This window comes from Oryctolagus cuniculus, chromosome 8 (genome assembly GCF_964237555.1).
Source record: "Oryctolagus cuniculus chromosome 8, mOryCun1.1, whole genome shotgun sequence".
Lineage (NCBI taxonomy): Eukaryota > Metazoa > Chordata > Mammalia > Lagomorpha > Leporidae > Oryctolagus > Oryctolagus cuniculus.
In genome coordinates, this window is record NC_091439.1 from 74,891,844 (window position 1) to 74,916,146 (window position 24,303).

At 37.8% G+C, this 24,303-nt stretch overlaps 1 protein-coding gene across 7 annotated transcripts in view; it reads right to left on the reverse strand.

Moving 5' to 3' along the window:
- CCSER1 (coiled-coil serine rich protein 1) overlaps window positions 1-24,303 on the reverse strand; it is a 1,459,660-nt gene that overhangs the window by 943,534 nt on the left and 491,823 nt on the right. For all 7 annotated transcript variants that reach the window (XM_051819560.2, XM_002716991.5, XM_051819561.2 and 4 more), the window contains exon 6: window positions 18,368-18,575. In XM_051819560.2, the coding sequence (XP_051675520.2) occupies window positions 18,368-18,575 (208 nt within the window). The remainder of the gene's footprint in view (window positions 1-18,367; window positions 18,576-24,303) is intronic.

Below are 24,303 nucleotides of genomic sequence, written 5' to 3' on the forward strand. Positions count from 1 at the left end.
ACACATTTAATGGTCTCAACAAATCTAATTGATATGTTAATATTCTTATCCCCATTTAACTGATCTGAAAACCAAGGCATGAAATTTAAAAACTTCCCTAGGATTATTTAGCTAGTAATGGAATAGAATTTAGACTATGTGTTCTGACTCCTAAAACTAATACTCTTAATAGCACAGTGATTATCCATGACACATTTATTATCTCTCACTTAAGTAATAAATGATGATCAGCCCAAGTCAGATCCTACAACTGGCCTACTGCCTGTCTTTGTAAGCAAAGTTTTATGGAAACTAACAACATCCATTAAAAAAAAAAAAGGAATATAGCTGCTTTCTCACTATAACAACATAGTTGAGTTGGCCAAATACTGACTCTATGGCAATGAAAATCTAACGTATTTTGTAATTTGATGGGAAAAGTTTGCTAAATCCTAATGTAAACCCTGGATGAAAAATAATATTGAGAGGTTTTTGAGGTAAGTGAAGGGACTCTTGTGATAATTCATTCTTTTACACTCTTTATTTCCCCCTTCTCAGCACAGAAGTCCAGCTAACCAAACAGGGTAAGACAAAGAGATCTATTTACTTATTTGCTGTCTATATAGAAAAAGTATTATGTATTTTCTAGCAATATATTAAGTGTGAATATTTTTGAACTCCATATTCTTTTTAAATTTATCTGTAACTAGATGTTTATGTTCAAAAACTTCTTTGTATAGCATGAAAGAAATCAGAATGATTCAATATACCTAGTCCTCTATATTCAATATATCTAGTCCTCTATATTATTCACTTTTACTTTAAAAAACAATAATGGAAAATAATAATTGCATTGAAAGCTTTATTTTGAAAGCATAAACATAAGGTTAAGTGATATAGTTAAGAAATAGCTGCCTTTCACTTAATTGAGTCAGTATATACTGGAACACTTCAGCTCATCTGTGAACATATGGATCCTTTAAGGTTTGTATTACTCCTAAGCAATTGCATGTTAACTAAATCTGTAACACCACCTTTTTTCACTCAGTTAAATATGCTTTTGATTCTGATTTTCAACTGAAAATAACACACAATCTCAGTAAAAATTGTGTCTCAGAGGAACACAATTGCAGCCTTCCACAGTACCCTTTGCTTAAGTGGCTCTCAGCTCCCTCCCTTCCTCTCCAACCAGAAGTGTTGATTACTCTAAGTATTCCCTAGAGATCCTATAGGGTGCCATCTGCTGTGTATCTGCTACGTTGCAGCTTGAAATTCTCCTTGACAGATTCAGCCCATGGAATTACACAGAAGTGTCTGAGTTGTTTTATAACCAGAACATTAATGCTGGATTCCTGAAGAAAATTGAAAGTTAGACATGCATAACAAAACCACATTAGTGCTTATTTGATTAATTATTGAGTATGATTACAACACAAACAGCAGATTACCACAGCAGTTAAGTACAATAAGGGAGGTATTTATTGTTAACACTGTGGATTACCGTTTGTTTTCTTATGAGCAATCAAGTCATATTCGACTAGCAGATTGTGTAAGTACACATGCCAGAAAAAATAAAATATGTGATGGAAACGCATGCGTGGGCTCACCTTGGTCCCCAGACATTTTTTCTATAATCCTTTTTAAGTTTAAGGTATCCAAATTTCATGTATTTCATATACAGATTTATTAACACAATGATACTGCCCAGCCTATCCTCTCTCCTGCCCATGTTCCCACCATTCTCCCCTCTCCTCTCTTATTCTCAAAACACTTTTATATTGAAATCAAATAAATATCAGAATATTCACTGACAGTGAAGAAGTAACCAAAATGTCTCTGCAGCTTTCACAGGCATAGAGAGACACAAACAGGGCTGAGGGGAAGAGAGTTGGTGGGCAGGGAGTCACTCAGAGGATAAATAATCTGAAAAAACTGAGTTTTTCAATATAATGTTTTGTATTTAGAAAAATACATATAATGATTTTGAAACAAATATATATTATGAACATAAAATAAGTAGTACTTACCAAGACATCTGTCTTTTTTAAAATTGTTTTTCAAAGATTTATTTTATTTATTTGAAAGACAAGAGTTACAGAGAGAGGTAGAGTCTGAGAAAGAGAGGTCTTCCATCTGCTGGTTCACTCCTGAAATGGCAACAAAGGTTATGAGCTTCCTTTGAGTCTCCCACATGGATGCAGGGGCCCAAAGACTTGGGCCATCCTCTGTTGCTTTCCCAGAAACATCAGCAGGAAGCTGGATTGAAAGCCAGGAAAGGAACCAGCTGCCAACCAGGATGTCTGCATTGCAGGAGGGGCTTTAACCTGTGTGTCACAGTGCTGGCCCCGTCTACCCTTTTCAGACTGCATCAACTTTCTCTTACTGCCTCTACACAGGTAATCTTATCCTGTATATTGTGTTTGTGTTTAGCATCTTATTATTATTGCCTCATGGTTTATATATTGCAATTATATTATGCATTTTCTAGCAATATATTAAGTGTGAATATTTTTGAACTCCATATTCTTTTTAAATTTATCTGTAACTAGATGTTTATGTTCAAAAACTTCTTTGTATAGCATGAAAGAAATCAGAATGATGCATTCTATTAGATGAATATACTACACCCTACTTGAAAACTTTGCCATAAATATTTTGGGAAAACCTTCGAAAAACCTAGGAGTTTTTGAACATGTCCTTGTCTAGTAATTCCACTACTGAGAGATAAAATTTAAGCTCCTAGGCCAAAGTCACATTGCCACAGGAAGTGTGAGAGCTGAAATTCAAATCTGATCATCCTGTTCTAGCATCTGCATCTTGCAATCACTATATTACATTGCTTCTGCATTACAAGTAGCAACCTTTAGTAATGTTAGTCATACTTTTTAAAAAGAAAGATAGACGGCCAGCGCTGTAGCACAGAGGGTTAATGTCCTGGCCTGGGGCGCCGGCATCTCATATGGGTGCTATTTGAGACCTGGCTGTTCCTCTTCTGATCCAGCTCTTTGCTGTGTTCTGGGAAAGACGGCCCAAGTCCTTGGGCCCCTGCACCCTTGTGGGAGACCCGGAGGAAGCTCCTGGCCCCTGGCTTCGGATCAGCGCAGCTCCAGCCGTTGTGGCCAGTAGAGAGTAAACCAGTGGATGGAAGACTTCTCTCTCTCTCTCTGCTTCTCTTCTCTCTGTGTAACTCTGACTTTCAAATAAATAAATAAATCTTTAATAAAAAAGAAAAAAGAAAGATAAAACCTCCATATGGAGGGTATCATGAGTAAAAGGAACTTTTGGTAATTATTCTTGATTAACCTTATAAAATCTACAGTGTTCTTCCAAAACTAAGACATATCTTACTTTAAAACATAGTTTTAATATAGTTTTAAAACTCAGCCATGTTTACATCCTTCAAGATGATGTATCAATATTTTGTAAAGGAGTGAAAAAATTATTTAACACCCACCTCAAGTTAACTTTCTGGGAACAATGTTTTCTCCTAGTTTGTTGACAGACACTTAGCACTCTTGGGTTCTTCCTATCTCATGGAACATCCCGTTTCTTGATCTTCTCATCATTGAATACATTCCATCCTGGTTTTAAATACAAATTCTCTCCTCTGCAGCTTTAAACAACCCTTATGTTCATGAATATTATATATAATATCTTGTTCAATCTTCTTGAATATGCAGATCAAATTCAAATTTCTATTTCACACATGTCCTTGCATATTTAAAAAAGCATCTCAGTGGGGCTGACGTGGTGGTGCAGCATGTTTCACTGCCACTTGGGATGCTGCATTCCAGCTTCTCCCCTTCTAATCCAGCTCCCTGCTAATGAGCCCGGGAAGGCAGAGGATGACAGCCCAGATATTTTGGGGTCTGCCACCCACATGGGAGACCAGAAGCCAGAAACTGGCTCCTGCTTTCATCCTGGTCCAGACCTGATTGCAGCACACTGGGGGAGTAAATCAGTGGAGGGAGAGCTCTCTCTTTCCCTTCCCTCTCCTCACCCTCTATCACTAACATCCTACCTTTCAAAGAAATTGTTTTTTTTTTTAAGCATCATAACTTAGAAATGATTTCCTTCTGAATCACACAAGCTCAGAAAAAGGAAATAATAAGTACCCATTCCTCAGATCCCAGCTTTCAAAGGTATCTTCTCTTTTTCTGTCACCACTGCATTCCAATTTAGCAGCAAGGAGGATTAGCATGACTTCCAAACGTTTCACACAGGTCTTCCAGCCTCTCAGTTTCAACTGCTGCTACCCGAGTCTGTCTCCATGAAACCTCCCTTGGAACAACTTTCTTATATATTGACTGTCAACAGGAAATTCAACTGACATGCAGTCATCCCTTTCCCAAGGAATGCCAAGTCAAATGCGTTTCCATAACTGAGTTCTGGAAAGCACAAATGCCAATAATACTTCTACTTTCAGCTTCAGTTAATATAAACTTTACTGGAAATTATTAATATCGAATTATCAGTCAGTGCATGTAGCACCTTACGCTATTAAAGCACATTTACTGTGATATTTCCAAGTGTTGAATAAATCTAAAATATTTTTCACTTGGCATGACACAGTTAATAATTATGACACAAGGAAGGTTATGGTGTAGCTCATATTAACATGTGCTTATGCCACACTCCTATTGTGATGCCTGCAATATATACTTTATTGTTTAATCCTGTGAGGTAATCATTCACATTATACATGATGAAATAATTCTCAAAATCTTACTTGACATGTAGTAGCTATTAAGTGGGAGAAGTGTTGCACACAGATCTCTGATGCCACACACCTGTTATCTTTATCACTTTAATATACTTTCTGCAATGGGACTTTGTGAGTGAAAGGGAACAAAGTGGGATTACAGGGTAACTTTGCTCTGCCATCTCTCACCTCTCCCAGAGAACTAGCAAAAACTAGGGATGCTTATACAGCAAAAGAGCTGCAGAATTATATTTCCCCCTTCTCCTTACTTATTTAACAAATAAGGTTTTACAGTCTCAAAGAGTCAGGCCTTGTGTAGGCAGAACACTCTTATTAAGAAACCTATCAGTCCTCAATAAAATTCAGATATACCATTAATTAAATCAGTGGTTTCTTCTGGGGTTTTTCAGTGGAGTTCCATGGTGTGTGTGTGTGTGTGTGTGTGTGTGTGTGTGTGTATATATATATATATATATATATTTGGTTTTTTTAATTCTAAAAATGAGAGGAAAATTAGGCTATAAAAGCATTTGTAAGAATTGATATTTTTAGTAGGCGTATTTAATCCGTATCCATATGTATAAATGGTCATAATTCACTAACAGATTTCATAAGATGAACAGAACTATCAATCACATGATAACATTCATGTCTTGCCAGTTTCAGTGTGTGTGATTTCATTGAGTTCTGATACACATGAAAGCCTATGTAATACCCACAACAATTCAGATGCGCAAACCCGTATTACCTTGGGGATCTATGTAATAGACACAGAAAACTTTGGAAAGAGGGAAGAGCATGTGGCAGAGAACTCAAATTACTCAGACAGAAGGTGCCTCTTGCTTGAGTATTTTTGCCCCATGGGATTTCACAATCAACTAACATTTTAAAGGAGGTATCCCTTGGCCATTTTAAGTTAGGGCTTATTTTGAAGAGATTGTGCAAGCAGCTTTCGTCTAATTAAGTGAATCCCAAATAAGGTTCACAGGCAACCCAGAAGGGATGTAAGAGAGTCATATTCCACAGAAACACTTTCCAGTTTGGAGTTAATGAGACAAAGAGAGTGTAAAATGGAAAGAAGCCTGTGGTTGGCAATCTCAAAAGCACAGGCGAGGATGAGAAAAGTATGTGCTGCAGACATGTGCTAATTTTATAATAAAGGATGATTCAGAGGTGGAATCAAGAACACAGAGTTCAGAACTAAAATCTACAGAGAATTATTCCCAGGCTTTGAATCCTAATTAAGAAGTTACTAACCTGTGCACAAGTTCACAGATCAAAATGGAAAACCATGCTTGAGTTACTGTACTTAAACCTTTTTTTATTAAAGAGTTACTTGCTTATTTGAATCTCAGAGAGAGAGAGAGAGAGGGAGAGGAAGGGGGAGAGGGAAAGAGAGAGAGACAGAGAGAGAAAGAGGATCTTCCATCTACTGGTTCACTGCCCAAACGGCCACAACAGCCAGGGCTGGGCCAGGCTGAAGCTAGGAGCCAAGAATTCTATTCATGTCTCCCACATAGGTGGCAGGAACTCAAGTACTTGACCCATCATCTGCTGCTATAGAAGTACTGAATTCCCAGTCCCACGTGTGGTTGCCTTGGCAGAACCAGACAGACCAAGTGATTACACCAGGCTTCCATGGCACACTGGAAAGATGTTGCCAACCTGTGACTATCTTCTTGATGTTTTTTTTTTATTTTTTACATATTATTTGTCTTTTGTATTTCTTTTAGATATTTGCTAGAATAAACCCACGAAACTTTCTGGAATTGGATTTTTCCTTATGGGAGCCATTTTCACTTTTACTTTTTAAAATAATAAAACTAATTCCTTAAAGAAATTGGCATATTCAGATTTTTAATTTCTCCATATATCACTTTGGAAAGTTGCAGTTTTCAAAGATTTTGTCACTGACAACAATTTGTCATAACGTTGTTTATAATAGTCCTCTATTATCATTTTGATTTCTGTAGGATTTGTGGTGATTATTCATTTCTTAATTTATTGAGGATATTGAAAATTTGTGTTTTTTTATTTTTTCTTCATTTTCTTAACCAGTCTGTTTTTTCTCCCCAACTTTCTCAAAGAACCAATTTTGGTTTTATAAATTTTGTATTTGTCTCTTTTCAATCTCATTGGTTTTTGTTCTTTATTATTTCCTTCTTTTTACTTCACCTGGATTTAATTTATGGAAGATCTTTATGGAAGAAACTTACATTATCAGGGGCTGGTGCTATGGTGCAGTGGGTTAAGCTGCCGCCTGTAAAGCCAGCATTCCATATGGTGCTCTGGTTCATATCCTGGCTGCTCTACTTCTGATCCAGCTCCCTGCTAATGGTCTGGGAAAAGCAGTGGAAGATGACCCAAGTGTTTGGTCTGCTGCCACCCACGTGGGAGACCCAGATGAAGCCCCTAGCTTTGGCCTGAAACAGTCTAGGGCATCACAGCCCCCTGGGAGTGAGCCAGCAGATGGAAGATCTCTTTCTCTTTCTCTCTTTGTCTCTACGCTCTCTGTAACTTTGACTTTTAAATAAACAAATCTTTTTTAAAAAGAAAAGACATTTGCATTATCAATTATAACATCTTTCTTTTAAAATTAATTATGACTTTAATTATATCCCATGAATTTTGATTTGTGGTGTTTTCTTGTTGGGAACATTTAAAAATCGCTTTGTTTTCTAAATTGATTAATGGATTATATAGATGATTTAATTAATTTCCAAATTGTTGATGCTGTTCAATTTTATTATTCTTGATTCTTAATTTGCTTCCATTGGTCTCAAAACATGTATTTCATAGATGTTTTTCTTTGAAATTTATTGAAACTTACTCTATGACCCAGTATATAGTCTGTCTTCATAATGTTCCACATACATTCAAAAAGAATCAATATATAATTCAGTTGCTAATAGTAGTATTCAATACATATCATAAAGTTTGAAGTTCAGTTTATTTTAATCTTCTGAAACATTTGTCAGTTTACATTTTGATTTTTTTTTAAAAAAAAGGAGTGCTAAAATCTTCAACTGTTATTAATTTGCCCATTTTCTTCAGTTCTATCAGCATTAGCATCACATATTTATATATTTTATAAATAGGCCACCCCATATATGACTTTATGTCTTTCCAATGAACTCTTCTACCATGATGATGTATAACTCTTGGATTCTGTATTGTCTCAGCTTTATACTTGTATGTATTCTGATGTTGTATGTACTCTAGCTTTCTTGCATTTATAGTTTTTTCTGTACCCCTTTTTCTAATTCCTACTTTAAAATATGTCTTGCAAACAAAAAATATATTAAAATCAGCAATAATTTCTAATTTTATTCCTTTCAAAAGATACTTACAAAGAAAAATATTTTAGACTGCTATCTATATTTGCCTATTTGTGGTGTATTTCTTTATGCTCTCCAGTGTTGCTTTGTCCTTCTATAACTATCCATTTCTGTAGTTCATATTCTGTAGAATTCTTTTTTTTCTTGACATGTAGTTACAGGAAAATATAAGCCATAAAATTCTTATTATAGCTTTTAGAATCATCTCATCAGAATGTGCTTTAAAAATAACTTTATAACTTCAAAAATTCGCACAAACAATGATGAATGGCCAAGCTCAAAACACTCTAAATTTTGTCCTATAATTGTGTATTAAACTTAAAATTAAAAAAAAATTCACATTGAAAATTACTTTTGAAAGTTTCCACTATTATTCCTTATAGAGAAAATGAAATTAAAAATTGAAGTATTAGGTAATTGGAAAAGAAAAAGGAAATGGATGAGTTCTTTAATCAATGTTAAGCCTTTTCCAAATGTTCCACAGCCTAAACATGTGCGTCAACATGAGCTGGTAAATTATCTTGATTGTCAAATAAATAATTCCCTGATTTTTATATATTTAGCTACTTTTTTTAAAAAAAGATCTCTTTATTTATTTGAAAGGCAGAATTACAGCGAGCAAAAGGCACAAAGAGAGAGAGGTCTTCCATCCACTGGTTCACTCCCCAAATGACCACAATGGCCAGAGCTGGGCCAATTCAAAGCCAGGAGTCAGGAGTTTCCTCTGGGTCTCCCACAAGGGTGCAGGAGCCTAAGGACTTGATCATCTTTTACTGCTTTCACAGGCCATAGCAGAGAGCTGGACCAGAAGTGGAGCAGCCGGGGCTTGAACCAGTGCTAATATGGGATGGAGGCACTGCAGTCAGAGGCTTTACCCACTACATTACAGCACCAGCCCCTTGGCTACTTTTTTGTCGCTCCCCCTCTTCGTGGAGGAACGACACAGGACCCTGCGCTGTTCTTTCGCCTGCTCGGCCCTCCCCGGGTTTGCTGCTGGTTCTTCCCGGGTTGGCTACTGTCCCTTCCACCTCCGTGGAAGGGCGGTTCCCCCTGGCCACTTTCCCCACTTCCGCAGGGGAGTGGCACACCGCCGGCCAGCTCTCTCGGGGGCTGCACAGGTGTTCCCTTAGATGTTCCCCTTAGATGTTCCTGGTGCATGCCGTCTCTCTCCTCCTTTATAGTCCTCCTCCGCCAATCCTAACTCGGCTGCCCACACGCCGAGTACGCTGCTCTCCTCCAATCAGGAGCAAGTCCTACAGTTTATTGGCTGAACTGGAGGCAGCTGTGTAGAAGCTGTTTTCTTCTCTCCCAGCGCCATATTGTGGGAGAGCAGATGCATAGAATAAGTCTTAATTCCAGTAACAGTCTAGTCCGGGTTGCTCCCCACAGATCCCCCTTTCTTTTTATTTTTTGGCGTTGATACGCGCCTGTCTTCGGTGTCCCGCGGCACACACTCTGCTCTGCTTGCTAGAGTTGCCCGCAGGTTCTTACAAGTCCTATCAATCAGGCAAACCGAATCCAGGTCCTCTCTTCGCCATGTTGTGAGGAGGTTTTTAGGCGCTGATGGGTGCCTGTCTTCGGTGACCTGCGGCTCATACTCTGGTCGAGCCGCCTGCTGGTGCTTACCGCCTTAATCAGGCAGACCGAATCCAAGCTCTCTCATTGCCATGTTGTGGGGTGACTTATTGGTGTTGATAACGTGCCTGTCTTCGGTGACCTGCGGCGCATAAGCTGCTAGGCGCCCGCAGGTGCTCATCGCCTCACTAATCAGGCAGACCGAATCCAAGCCTTCTCATTGCAGTATTGTGGGGAGGCCTTTCTATTTCTCTATTTCTCTATCTCCGGGCATTCCTATTTCTCCCATTTTACTTCTGTCTGCCAACATTCCTATTTCTCTCATTTTACTTCTAAACTTCTGTTTCTCTTATCCCTGCGGCTTCCCGGCGCCCACCCCGAGGCTGCTTCTCGGCACCTCGCCCCGCGGCAGCTTCACGGCTCTGCGCGGCTTCCCGGCGCCTCGGCCTGCCCCCCGCGGCTTCAATTTCCCTAACATTTTTCTCTACCCGGTATATTTCCCTAAGTTTTCTTCCAACAGTATTCCTCCCTCATTTCTCCTGGCTTCTCCCCACAGTCCGTATCCGAGTCTGTTTGTTCTAGCTTTCACTTTCGCTTTCGACCTTAGAGATTTCTCCCAGCTTCCCCCCGTAGTCCGTATCTGAGTCTATGCCTAGGCTTTCCATAGCTTCTTCCGGCACCTTTTTCGGCCGGCTTTTCCCTAGGCTGTTTGCTAGTCTCTCTCTCCGGTATTTTCCCATTTCTTCCCTCCTAAGTTTCCTATCCGAGTCACGGCATCATTATGTCGCTCCCCCTCTTCGTGGAGGAGCAACACTAAACCCTGCCTAGGCTTCATATCCGAGTCACGGCACCATTATGTCGCTCCCCCTCTTCGTGGAGGAGCAACACTAAACCCTGCCTAGGCTTCATATCCGAGTCACGGCACCATTATGTCGCTCCCCCTCTTCGTGGAGGAACGACACAGGACCCTGCGCTGTTCTTTTGTCTGCTCGGCCCTCCCCGGGTTTGCTGCTGGTTCTTCCCGGGTTGGCTACTGTCCCTTCCACCTCCGTGGAAGGGCGGTTCCCCCTGGCCACTTTCCCCACTTCCGCAGGGGAGTGGCACACCGCCGGCCGGCTCTCTCGGGGGCTGCACAGGTGTTCCCTTAGATGTTCCCCTTAGATGTTCCTGGTGCATGCCGTCTCTCTCCTCCTTTATAGTCCTCCTCTGCCAATCCTAACTCGGCTGCCCACACGCCGAGTACGCTGCTCTCCTCCAATCAGGAGCAAGTCCTACAGTTTATTGGCTGAACTGGAGGCAGCTGTGTAGAAGCTGTTTTCTTCTCTCCCAGCGCCATATTGTGGGAGAGCAGATGCATAGAATAAGTCTTAATTCCAGTAACAGTCTAGTCCGGGTTGCTCCCCACACTTTTTGAGAATAGATTCACCCTTTAAATCAATATACTGTTTGTCTAACATTTACCTAATTTTCCTTTACCATCTCTCATGATTCAGAAAATTTGCTAAGTATATTCTCAGTAATCATTTGTTAATTATAAATTTAAAAGGCATGGGGTAGTGAGAGTAAGGGGGATTAGAAACCATCTTGGTAAAAACATTCCCGCCGGCGCCGCGGCTCACTAGGCTAATCCTCCATCTTGCGGCGCCGGCACACCGGGTTCTAGTCCCAGTCGGGGCGCCGGATTCTGTCCCGGTTGCCCCTCTTCCAGGCCAGCTCTCTGCTGTGGCCAGGGAGTGCAGTGGAGGATGGCCCAAGTCCTTGGGCCCTGCACCCCATGGGAGACCAGGAGAAGCACCTGGCTCCTGGCTTCAGATCAGCACGGTGCGCCGGCCACAGCGCGCCAGCCGCGGCAGCCATTGGAGGGTGAACCAACAGCAAAGGAAGACCTTTCTCTCTGTCTTTCTCTCTCTCACTGTCCACTCTGCCTGTCAAAAAAAAAAATTTCTCATGAACTGTTATCTTGCTAGAATCTACACTACATATCTGTTCCCACAGTTTTCTAGGTCCACAGTAAAAATTTTCTGAGATGAAAAAATGAATAAAGGCAACATTAAGATAGAATCTATCTATCTATATAATATATGTATATTCTTCTATAGAATAATAAAATTACATGGAAAAATCATTAGGAAGAAAACAATTTACATAGTTATCTTCCCAGTTAGTCCTTTTATTACTAAAAATATATAATTTTTTATCACAAATACTAAACAAATAAAGTAACAATAATGTAATGCCTAAGGACCCACAATTTCATTTTCAAAAATATTAAGGAGTAAGAAACAGGCATTTGGCCTTGTGGATAAGATGTACATCTCCCAACATCAGAGTACCTGAATTCGATTCTCAGCTCTGGCTTCTTGCTAATGCAGACCCTGAGAGGCAGCAGTGATGGCTCAAGTGATTGGGTTACTGCCACTCACATGGGATACTGGACCGTGTTGATGGCTCTTTCACCCTCAAGCAGTCCCAGCTCTTTGGAGCATTTGGGTAGTGAATCAGCAGATTGCAGTTCTCATTCTTTCTCTCTCTGCCTCTCAGATAAATATGTTTTTTAATTAAAGAATTAAAGGGCTTGATGTTTCGGATTACTTGGAATATGCATGTGCATTTAAATAATAAAAGTTTATTTTGAAAGAAGGGAGACATTAGGAGTATGATATTCCACTAAAATTACTTCCATTTAGCTCACCACAGTAATTAAAGACATAAACAGTGCTCTACTATGGAAATGGCAAGCTTAACCAAACAAGTAAGGAGTAATAATGGTTTTATACAAAGTTTTACAATATATATAAATTATATAATATACATAAATCTTATTATACATATACACATTTTCTTTGAAAGTAAGAGCAAGAGAGAGAAAAAGAGAGAAAGAGTGTTTCCATCCACTGGTTTCTTCATTCCCCAAATGGCCACAAAAGCCAGGTTTGAGGCAAGCTGAGCCAGGAGCCAGGAACTCTACCGTAGTCTCCTATGTGGGTAGAATGGGCTCAAGAAATTGGGTCATCTTCCACAGCCTTTCCAGGCATATTAGCAAGCAGTTGAATCAGAAGCTGAGCAGCCAGGACTCACATCAGAGCACCACAGAGGATGCTAGCATCTCAAGCTGGTGTTTAACCCACTGCTCTACTATGATAGTCCCCCAGCAGCTTTATATTTAAAGAATTATTAGATTTACTGTTTTTACGGTTTTATTATGATTTATATTTATTCTTCACTTCTTAAATTGCAACAAGACTTTTTGAAAAAAATTTATAACATTTGTGAAGACTAAGTACAAATGGAAAAAACAAAAGACAAAACAATCTCAAAGCCCCTAATCTTTTCTTCTAATGTGAAAGATTTTGAATTTAACTTTTTAAAGTACAGCTAATGAATACCAAAGCCAAATGTTATTCCATGGAAAGATCCAAAATATCTTTACCACTTCTGGTCTTTCTAATGCAGTTGATTAAATTATATATTGGCGCATTGATGGATGTTAATATTAATATTAATTAATATTAATAATATTTGTAATAGCAATGTCACAAATTAATACTGTTGATTAAATTACATATAATAATTTTTGTGGTGTATCTCTGTTTTACATTCTGAAAGAGCATATTCTACACTTCTGTGAGTTTAGGAAAACTCGTTCCATACTCATTTTGCTCCTTCTTCCACTATGCACTCAAATTTATAAATTTTATTCTATTAATAATTGTTTTAATGGAAGGCTAGAAACAATGAAGGATGTTATTTCTTTAGAGCTTATCTGTTAATGATCAAATACATTCCAAGTTGAGCAGATACAAGGGACAAGACCACAAAAACCGATCTCTTTGTATATTTCAGGGAGAGGGGATTGACAATTACTAGAAGAGATAAATGCTCTAATGACAAAGGAAATGTAGACCACTAGAGAATGTACAGAAGAATTTCTAAGGGCAATTGAAAAACACTCAAAAATTCACAGGAGAGTGAGTGATCTGATCACAGATTCATTATAGTATGATTGCAGAGGAAACTGGTTGTGTGTGTGGAAAGACAAAAGTAGAAATATCAATTTTGAAGTATTGAGGTAAACTTGGCTGTCACTAATATACGAGCAGTTGAAGAGTATACAGGCTGATCTGAAAAGGACTTTTAAGTAAGTATGTCCTGAGTAGGGGAAGGTTCCAAGAATGTTCAGTAAAACTAGTTTATAACACAGTATCCTAACCCAGAACCTCTTCCTTGATGCTTTTTTTTCCTGTCTATTTGAAAGGGAGGCAGCGCTGTGGCGCAGTGGGTTAATGCCCTGGCCTGAAGCGCTGGCATCCCATATGGGCGCCAGTTCAAGACCTGTGTGCTCCACTTCCTGTCCAGCCCTCTGCTGTGGCCTGGGAAAGCAGTAGAAGATGGCCCAAATCCTTGGGCCCCTGCATCCCTGTGGGAGACCTGGAGGAAGCTCCTGGCTCTTGGATTTGGATTGGCGCAGCTCCAGCCGCTGCGGCCAACTGGGGAGTGAACCAGTGGATGGAAGACCTCTCTTTCTCTCTCTCTCTGCCTCTCCTCTCTCTGTTAACTCTGACTTTCAAGTTAAAAAAAAAAAAAAGTCACTGGGAACACCTTCCAGATTCACACGCTAAGGTGCAACTCCAGGGTAATGCAAGCAGACTTTTTAGAGCAGTGTCCCATCATTCCTCACCTCTAAGCCTGGCTCATACCGCAGGTGATTCAGTTGCAAGCACACTGTTACACTCCCCTTCATGTACACTTTCAGAATTATATTTCTTTCAAAGTCCACACTATAGATAACAAATATGACTCCCAAAGCTTCCTTGGTTTAGTATTATTTATGTTCTTAACATTGACAGTACAAAATAGAGGAATTATTGCCAGAATGAACTACTTTATGAAACAATTGCTTTATTAATCCTAAAGTAGGTGGAATAGTGAGTCATGCAATGCCAATTAATGACAAATTAACTAAAAAGAAAAGATTTGGAATGGGTTAATGAGGCTTAATATTTTAATAGCATCTAAGGTAGCTAGCCAATAATAAAAAATTGCAAGGAACTTTTAACATGTGATACTATCAAAACATGTTAGCAAGAATTAAAATTAAAATCTTAAGTTTAAATGATTATAAATTGATCTCAACATTAATGCTTATATTGATTAAATCATAGAGGCAACACTGTCTATATAGACAAGATTATTTTAAAGGATTTCAAATATCGCACAGGGCTTTCTAAGGAAATCATTCTTAGTGCTCTTCAACTTTGAATGAGTTCTAGAAATTTTAGAAAGGTGATCTATTAACAATCTCTCTAAATGTAATTCTAGCTAGGCAGTCATTATCCAGAACCCAAGATAACCTTGGCTGGGCTTGGCTAAAAATTTCATGTGACCTCACTGATCCTATTTCTGACTATTTTCAAATGCTATATGTAGAAGCTATTCCCTCAAAATGAAAAAAAAGATATCATGATTTTCTCGCAAGAAAAATAACCTTGATTTATAAAAGTGTAAAAATTACTGCAGATGTATTGAATTCTATGAGTGATATGTTTAAATGTTAGATAATGTACACAAAAGATTTGTAATTTAATTCATTTTCTACTGGTTAGTTTTAAACCCATATTACTTCTTGACCTTATTACATAATTCTGTAAATCAGTTCCTAAAGACAAAACTTTAAGGAATGAAACTAGAATGAGGGGAAGGTGAGTAATGATAAAATGAGAGCATACAACTAGGTGAAAAATGCCTTTAAAACAAAAGTTAGTCAAAACAGTAACTAAAATATCTACATGTTTTACATGTCCAAACTTTTGCTAAATTCACATAAAAAAGGCAATAAAAAGAAATAAGAGCCTACTCTATGCGACATGTTAAAATTAAAGATATCTTGCAGTTAAACATTATCTATAAAAGTTGTGCTACTATGTATAAAAATAAGTTTATGAAGTAGAAGTAAACATTTTTCTCTATATTAAAATATATCGCTAATCCAAGATGAATAGTTGGCATTACACTCACATTTAGTCAAGAAATCCAAATTGCACTTCGAAAATTCCTGGCTCATAGAATATTTTAATAGCCAACTTTCTTTGAAGGCATCTACCATAAAATTTATTATCAGGACAATTTAGTTTGTTAATTATATAATCATATTGCTTTTTTTCTTGTTTGCAAAAAAAAAAATTCTTTTGCTCTCTAAATGGGCTGCACAATCCCATATAAGTACATTAGCTTTAAAAATCAGTTTTGTTTAGATTCTTCAAGTACCCTTTAATGAAGAAAACAGAAGTATAAAAAGCAAGTTTAGTATATTCCAAATATGGGCTTTATGGTGAATATTGCTGAATATTTAAAAATTAAACAATTATGTACACCTAGAAGCCTCTTGAAAATCCCTGTTTGTTCTTTCTACTTCTCTTATGCTCTGTTGACTTGTTATTAAAATCCAAATCAATGAGAGAGGTAGAAAGCTGAATAGTTGAAGGCTACAGACTTTAAGATTAATATCTTTTAATAAAACAGGTGTTATTAAGTTTTCTTTGTTCAAAGAGGTTCACACTATGTAATAAACCAAAAGTTAGGGAGATTCTGACTGTACACAGTCAGTATGGAAACTATATAGTCATATCTGAGTGCAGTGCTATGCTAGTAGGTATTAGCCTTGCCAAAAATAAAAAATAATTTGCAATGTTCTCTAATTTCTTTTGCATAAATATTGTCAAAAGGCTGATTTCAAGCTTCAAAATGACACAAATTAATCCACAATTGGGAAATATGTACAGTAGCTATTATACAGTACTTTAATCATCTAAATCTAATGGCTGTAAATAAGCTCATGATTGTAAGGAATAGTAAAATAAACTAAAAATGTGTTTCAGTACAGGTTACCCATTTAAAAACATAATTTATTGAATGATGAGTTTACAAACTTTATTGTGATGCCTTTGCTTAACTTCCAGCTTACACATTTTCTGAAATTCTAATAGCAGTCAGGTATAAGCACCCCGCTTTAGCATACCACTTCATAGACACTAGACACAAAGACCACCCTGGTAATACAAACTGCCATGAGATACAAAGAAGTCTCTTTTAATTTTTGCTTAGAACTGCTAAAGAGCACGACCTAATGCCCCCAGTAGTTCATGGCAGTCATTTCTCCTACATTGCCTTCTTTCTTCCTGATTCAGTTCTGGCCTCCAGTGGCAGTTGCTAGCATTATTATTATCATCAAGTTGTTTAAAAAATATAATAGCAACCATGACCATAAGGTAGCCATACAACTATTTCTTCTGACCAGTAACATTTCTGTTCTCATACCATTTATTAAAATTCCCCGTCGTTAATACAAATATATTGAAAAATAATGGAATATAATAAAACTCACTGTATGGAATCAGGCTGTTTTCTTAAATTCCCACTTACTAGAAGAAAGTTTTTAAAATTTCTGATCTTTATTTTGCATACCTATATCTAGGAAGTAATATTAATGTGTAAACTTTAAGATATAATCCAGAAAATAATTGCCATGGAAAAATCAAATCATAACCTACATGTATTCTAGAGTGGCTAATTCCTGGGCATATATGTAAGAAAGAAATCTCATGATGCATTTTCCTGACTAGCTCATCATTCCACTAACTGTATAGGGAGGGCAACTGTGTTCACTGGGCAAAATCATGCAGACCTTCAATTTTACTGATTATTGCAACAAAGATGATTAAACGAATTACTTTTATTGTTTCACACATGAATAAAACTTAACAGTAGGGGCCAGCACTGTGGTACAGCAAGTTAACGCCCTGGTCCAAAGCAATGGCATCTCATATGGGCACCGATTCAAGACCTGGGTGCTCAACTTCCGATCCAGCTCTCTGCTATGGCCTGGGAAAACAGTGCACCCCTGTGGGAGACCCAGAAGAAGCTCCTGGCTTTAGATCGGTGCAGCTATAGCCGTTGCAGCCAATTGGGGAGTGAATCAACAGATGGAAGACCTCTCTCTCTCTCTCTCTCTGTGCCTCTCCTCTCTCTGTGTAACTCTGACTTTCAAATAAAGAATCTTAAGAAAAAAAAAAAACTAACAATAAAGTGAAGTGCATTTAATAGATTTCTCAATTGTTTCTATTTATTTATTTATTTATTTATTTATTTATTATTTGAAAGGCAGAGTTACAGAGAGACAGAGGCAGAGACAGTGGGGTCATCCATCTGCTGAATCACTCCCCAAATGGCTGCAATGGCCAGAGCTGGACCCATTTGAAGCCAGGAGCCAGGAGCTTCTTCCAGGTCTCTCACATGGGTACAGGGGCCCGAGGATTTGGGCCATCTTTTACTGCTTCCTCAGGCTATAGTAGAGAGCTGGATTGGGAAGTGGAGCAGCCAGGACTCAAACCTGAGTCTGATATGGGCACTGATATGTAGACTCACTTGCTACACCACAGCACCAGCACCTTAATAGTTTTACAATAACATGAAAACCATAAATTAAAAACTGATGCCCATTTCTCCTTATCTGATAAATAAGAGGATGCTTGGCATCAATTTATTTTTGAATCCTTTCACAGCATCTTACAGCTTTAGAGCTGAGTTTTAGCGTATCATCTATACCAGAACCCCAAACCCTTCATGTGACATATGAGAGAAGCTAAGCTCCAAGAGGATATCCGACCCCTGCCCAATGTCATGCAGCTACTTACTAACAGAGTGCAATGAAGTGCACAGACCACACTGTTCACCAGCACCAGCACTGAAAGTCATTCATGTTAGAGTAAACCATTACCTCTTGTAGAACTCTCTTCATCTTTAACAGTAATGTCTTGACTGCTGTGCAGTCCTGTAACATCAGTCTGAATGGCAGAGAATCTATGCCTCCATTTTCTTCCACACCCTGGAGTGGCCAATCTGTAGATGGACTGCTGGGCATTCGGCTGAGATGGGAACACCTGGCTTCCTGATCAACATCTCTTGTTAATTTCAAGGAAAGATTCCTAATAAGAAAATAAATGAGCAAAAATTACAATGCAGCATGCTTGGAGCATTATTTCCCAAGCTGTTGACCAATGCTCCTAGTACACTAACAATTTCTTGTGGGCTTCAACATTTTGTCACATTAGTCTCTGAAAATTACCAGATCTTCTGCAGAAATTATTAAATGGTCAGTTATTTATTTGTTGACAGATTCAATAATTCCTGTTTTAGGATATTATCATTCCCCAATTACCATTTCAGTTATACCTGATATTTAACTTTAAAAAATACTCAAAGTCAACAAAAAACAAATTTCTTATTTAGAATTTCTTATTTAGAATTTAGAAAGACAAGTTTCCTATTTAGAATTTCTGTTAATATGTTTTGAAATTAACTAGTACAGAAAGTTAGCTAGCAAAAATCTAGGAAAAATAAATTAATTATTTTAAATCACTAAAGCAATGAATGACCATTATAGTGATTAGGAAAGGCAATATACACAGGATTTTATGTAAAAATGGTACAAATGAGAGCAACAGAGAAGACGTTTATCTCCCTTATGTAATTACATATGAAGGGAAGCACAATATGATACTCCAAAATACGCCACATGGTCCTGAACATTGTCAGCTGAAGGTAAAGCAGAAGCACATAGAGGAAAAGTTCTCTGCCCTCTCTGTATTTGCCCAGCTCTGGATAAAAATGTACAGAGGCACTTCCTCTCTCCTCTCTACCAAGAACAGAAGTTAATTAGTGGAGAAAACTCTGGACCCACATAACACGGAAATAGCTCCCAAGGACTCTACATAACAAACTCTCCTCACTGGCCTTTATCTCACTACCTAGCCCTCATCTTCTCATGGAAAAGTAAAATTAAAAAAGTAATCTGAATTTTCCATAAATGTTTTGAAGACCCTGTATTTCCCTTTCTACAAAAAGCTCCAAGTCCTTTCCCTCTGTCTTGTCCGTTCTCTAAAAATCCATTGTTCTAAGATATTCTATCAGCTCAGATTCCAACCATCCCTACGGGTAGTTCATCACTGAATGCTTCCATGTGTATGCATGATACACACGCCTACACAATTCTGTTTTTCCTTTGTTAATGTTTTGTCAGTCTGATTTAAAAGGCCTCTGCCAAGAATGAACTGATGATGAGTAGAAGAAATAGAAAATGTTTCTTCCCCTAGACATGTTTATCAACTAATGATTAAATGCTAAAAATAGTAGTATGCGCAAGACCACAGGCTCACATTTGTATTTGTTTAGTTGAAAATCAGCTATTATTTAAAAATGATGATTTTAAAATAATTTAACGTAGCTTATACACATAAAAGAAAGAATGTTTTCAGAATTTTCCAAAGGTACAAATTATGGTAAATTTAAAAAACTATGAAAAATACTATAACAGTTGCTTTTTAAATGTTTATCTGTTTGCCTTTGTTTATTAAAATCATGAATCTATATAATAATGATAATATAACATAACAGAATCTTTATGAAAAACAGCTTAGGGCTCATATTCAATTTTTATTTATTTTTTTGACAGGCAGAGTGGACAGTGAGAGAGAGAGACAGAAAGAAAGGTCTTCCTTTGCCGTTGGTTCACCCTCCAATGGCCGCCGCAGCCGGTGCGCTGTGGCTGGTGCGCTGCGGCCAGCGCACCGCACTGATCCGATGGCAGGAGCCAGGAGCTTATCCTGGTCTCCTGTGGGGTGCAGGGCCTAAGCACTTGTGCCATCCTCCACTGCACTCCCTGGCCACAGCAGAGAGCTGGCCTGGAAGAGGGGCAACCGGGACAGAATCCGGCTCCCCGACCAGGACTAGAACCTGGTGTGCCGGCGCCACAAGGCAGAGGATTAGCCTAGTGAGCTGCAGCGCCAGCCCATATTCAATTTCAATACCTGACATATGTATTTTATTTTCTGAATTATATAAGATCCCTTAGCAATTTACATTGGAGAAACAAAAGTATGCTCCAGTAATTGGCACCAAGTCAAAGAGATATACAAATAAGAAAATATGTCCTCAATTAATTTTACTTAAATATGATTACAGTAAAATCAATATAATTTAATTTATAAACTATTAGATAATTAATAAAGAAAACACAATTTTGAAACATTCAATTATTTACTTGTCTTCAGAAACTTGGTCATTGATAACAATCATCACTTGAAATTACAAGATGGTAATGAAATATTAAACAATCATAGCTAACATTTTTTAAAGGCTGACTCTTGGCCAAAAACTGTGCCAACTGTTTCATGTGTGTTAATTCATTCAAACCGTGTTCAAGTCTAGGAATTAAATGTAAAGAGGTATCTTTTTTCCCTATGAAGAAATTGATACACAGATAAGTAAATTTCCTTATATTTAAAGAACTAGTAAGAAATGGAACTGAGATGGGCTTAGCTAACCACTTTTAATAATATAAGACATTTTTTTCCTACTAACCACACAATTAGTATGCATAGAACATTACCTAATATTTATACTAACACATAATTTACTGTAGCTAAAGGATTTCATCTATGCCAAACCATTAAATCCTTACAACAACTCTTAGGTAGGTACTCCTATACTCCCCATTTCACTAATAAGGGGTTTGACTCTTAGAGAGGGTAAGTAAGTTGTCAAAGGTTACACAGCTAACAAGGGACACTGCTGAGATGTGAATGCTGGCAATAGCTTCCGGCTCAAAACCACTACATCATCATACATTTATTCTGGAAAACATGCAAGCAGATGAATAAAAAGCTTCATTCTTATAACCACACACAGAATCACAAATGTTTTCTCTTTAAAATGTATTTTTTTCTGATATGACTGATTCATTTTGGCTACATTATATACAACTTGCAGTGAACCATAGCATAATCACTAAATGATTCTATTTTACATTAGTGTCCTCCTTTTGTGTTGTTGTTTTTCATTTAACAAGATAATATGTATTTTAATCTATATTATTTTATTCAACCATACATTTTGTTCAGGAACCCACAATTTGGGCCAAGCTCAGCAGGGAGTGCTCATTTCTACTCAGCATCAATGGAGGTGGCTGGAATGCTGGGGGCAGAGGTCATCTGAAACATTGTTCATCCACATCCCCATGCCTAGCCCTGGGGTGAGAATATTCAGACATTCCTGGCCAAGGGCACCTCTCCCCAGCCCCTACTCCCTCTCCATGTGGTCTACCCAGCATGTAGTTTTGAGTCATCAAGATTTCTCGTATGGTGACTCAAAGCTCCAAGACCTGTGTCCAACAGAAAATCCAGGGGAAGCTGCATCTCTTATAACAGTATTTCAAAAAGATGGGGGAAAAGTAGAGATTAAAGGAAAGTTCATTCTGGTATAAAATGTTTTTGAAATCTGAGCATAGTTTTTTTTTTTTTTAATAGAAACTCATTTTCCATGACCTTTGTGAAGATCTCATGTATATCCCAGCATCAGAGGTCATCAGCACCACTTCCACTCTCCACAATGCAGCTCTAAGGGACCCTCCAGCTTCAAGGAGTGGGATATGGGATGCACCTCTTGAAGGCAGTGCGATTTGGGAAGACCATGTGAACCTTGAAAATATTGCTATAGCCACTTAGGGAAGAAATGATCTTCCACAATAATAATTAATAATAATACTCAACTATAACATAGATTAATTTTGGTGATAGAAAAATACTTCCTAAACCCTTCCCCTAAATGAATTAGTTTTCATTGTTCACATACCCTTTACATATATGATCTCATGGAAACCTCACCTCTATTCCACAGTGTAGATATTATTTCCTCATTTCACAGAAGCAAGAACTGTGGCTCAGAAGCCTGCTCAGGTCACTCCTAGGGCAAGGAGCAGGTCTGGATTTGAAGCTCTGTGTGGCTACACAGCAACAGGAGTGATTTACTTTCCTAATGTTAGTGTCTTCTATGACAATTTTCCCTAACTCCAGTAAGAATGAAATGGGGTATAAAAATTAGAAGTTACGGTCGTTTTTGAGAAAAGTACAGTCATATTTTAGTTATAATATAAATTTCAAAGGCTTATCAGGTTTACGCTGTAAAGAAGCCCAGTGTTTGGCAGATATTAGGCTGATTCAGTAACTATTTATATCATCGAAATAGAATAAATGATGTAATGAGTAAATGAATAAAACACAATTATTTGACATCATCTATGCATACGATTTGCATTTGTACAAAGTCCATTGATCAGTAATTTGCTACCTATTGCAGATCTGCTGCCCATGTTTCAAAATTCTTCAGCACTCAGCAACAAAATAGTCAAACAAATGTTTCTTTAATTCCTCTCAGTTAGCTTACAGATTCTTTGAAATTATTCATCCAACCATGGATCTAGACATCTGGGAGAACTGACAAAACTTTCAAGAACCATTCTAATGTACAGTGCTCAGATTACATTTAGGGGGATTTTCTGAGAGTCTGAAGATTATAATCTAACATTTACAAATATTAGAATCCCTGTCATTTTTTCAGTGGTTAAGAAGGGCCGTATAGAGACATGCATACAGGAGGTAAAAGCAGCTATTGCTTTTATACTCCTGTGGTTGGGCTTCTATTCTTAATTCCAAAAAGAGAAAGTTGCATTTTTTGTTTGCATAATGATGGAAAACATCCACATGGTGTCTAGTAGATAGCAGTGCCTGAAGTTGCAGACATTGAGAGGATTCTGTCACTAACCTCAAGAGGTTCACCACAATTATCAACTTTTCAGAAGCTGACACTCAAAAATAACATATTCCTTTATGTATGAAAAGCAACTCAATTTATCTTAAAATATTTCTACATTAAGAAACAGGTCTCCTACAAGGCCATAATAATCAAATGATTCTAATTTAGGTCAAAACAGCTGGGGAAGTGATTGTGCAGCACGGCTGTTACTGTGCAGCAGAGGCCAGCTTAGCCCTCCTGTTTTAATTTGCGGCCATTATCTTTTTGATTGGTTAGTGTCAATGGTTTATAATCATTCAATATTTTCAATATTAATGTTCTAAACAATAAATCATTATTGGGCCCAGAACACCCAAGTCTTTTTAAATAAATTCACTGGAAAAAAAAAAAAAAAAAACAAACCTGTGGCTAGCAAGAAAAAGAAAAATCTCCAAAGCGAAGCCACAGATTGCTCTATTACAGACAATTCATAATGAGACCAGAGAGAGGAGGACAGGGTTCAGGTGCTCCTCTGTTCCTGCATTAGCAGAGCTCACAAGATAATGCACTTCATGCACTTTGGGATACATTGCTCTCTGTCTGCCAACTCTCTGAATTATTACAGTTTCATGGAACTGAACAAATGTGCTTTGTATCAAAAAAGATAGTCCCTTAACTTCTGGTGGAAAAAGGTATGATACTGAAGCTGTATACAATAGTCCATTAATCACCATAACTACTGCAAACACAAAACAAAGACAAAATAATCTCCACTGAGCTCATTTATACACAGTTCACCCTCTCTGTGCCAACTCCATGAATCTTGGGTAGAATTGCTCAGGAATATTTACACCTGCTTTGTCACTTATGAATTCTGACCAAATCTCCATAATTTAAAATTTCGGAACATTCATATAAAGTTAAATTGAGACTTAAGGGTCTCTCTTAGTCCATAAGTACCACAATAACAAAGATTTTAAACAAATGTAACAACAAAATTCATATATATATTACCTTAAATGTATTCCTGAAAGATAAGAGGATTTGAGAATTTCACCTGGCACTAAACTTCAATGATAAATTGAT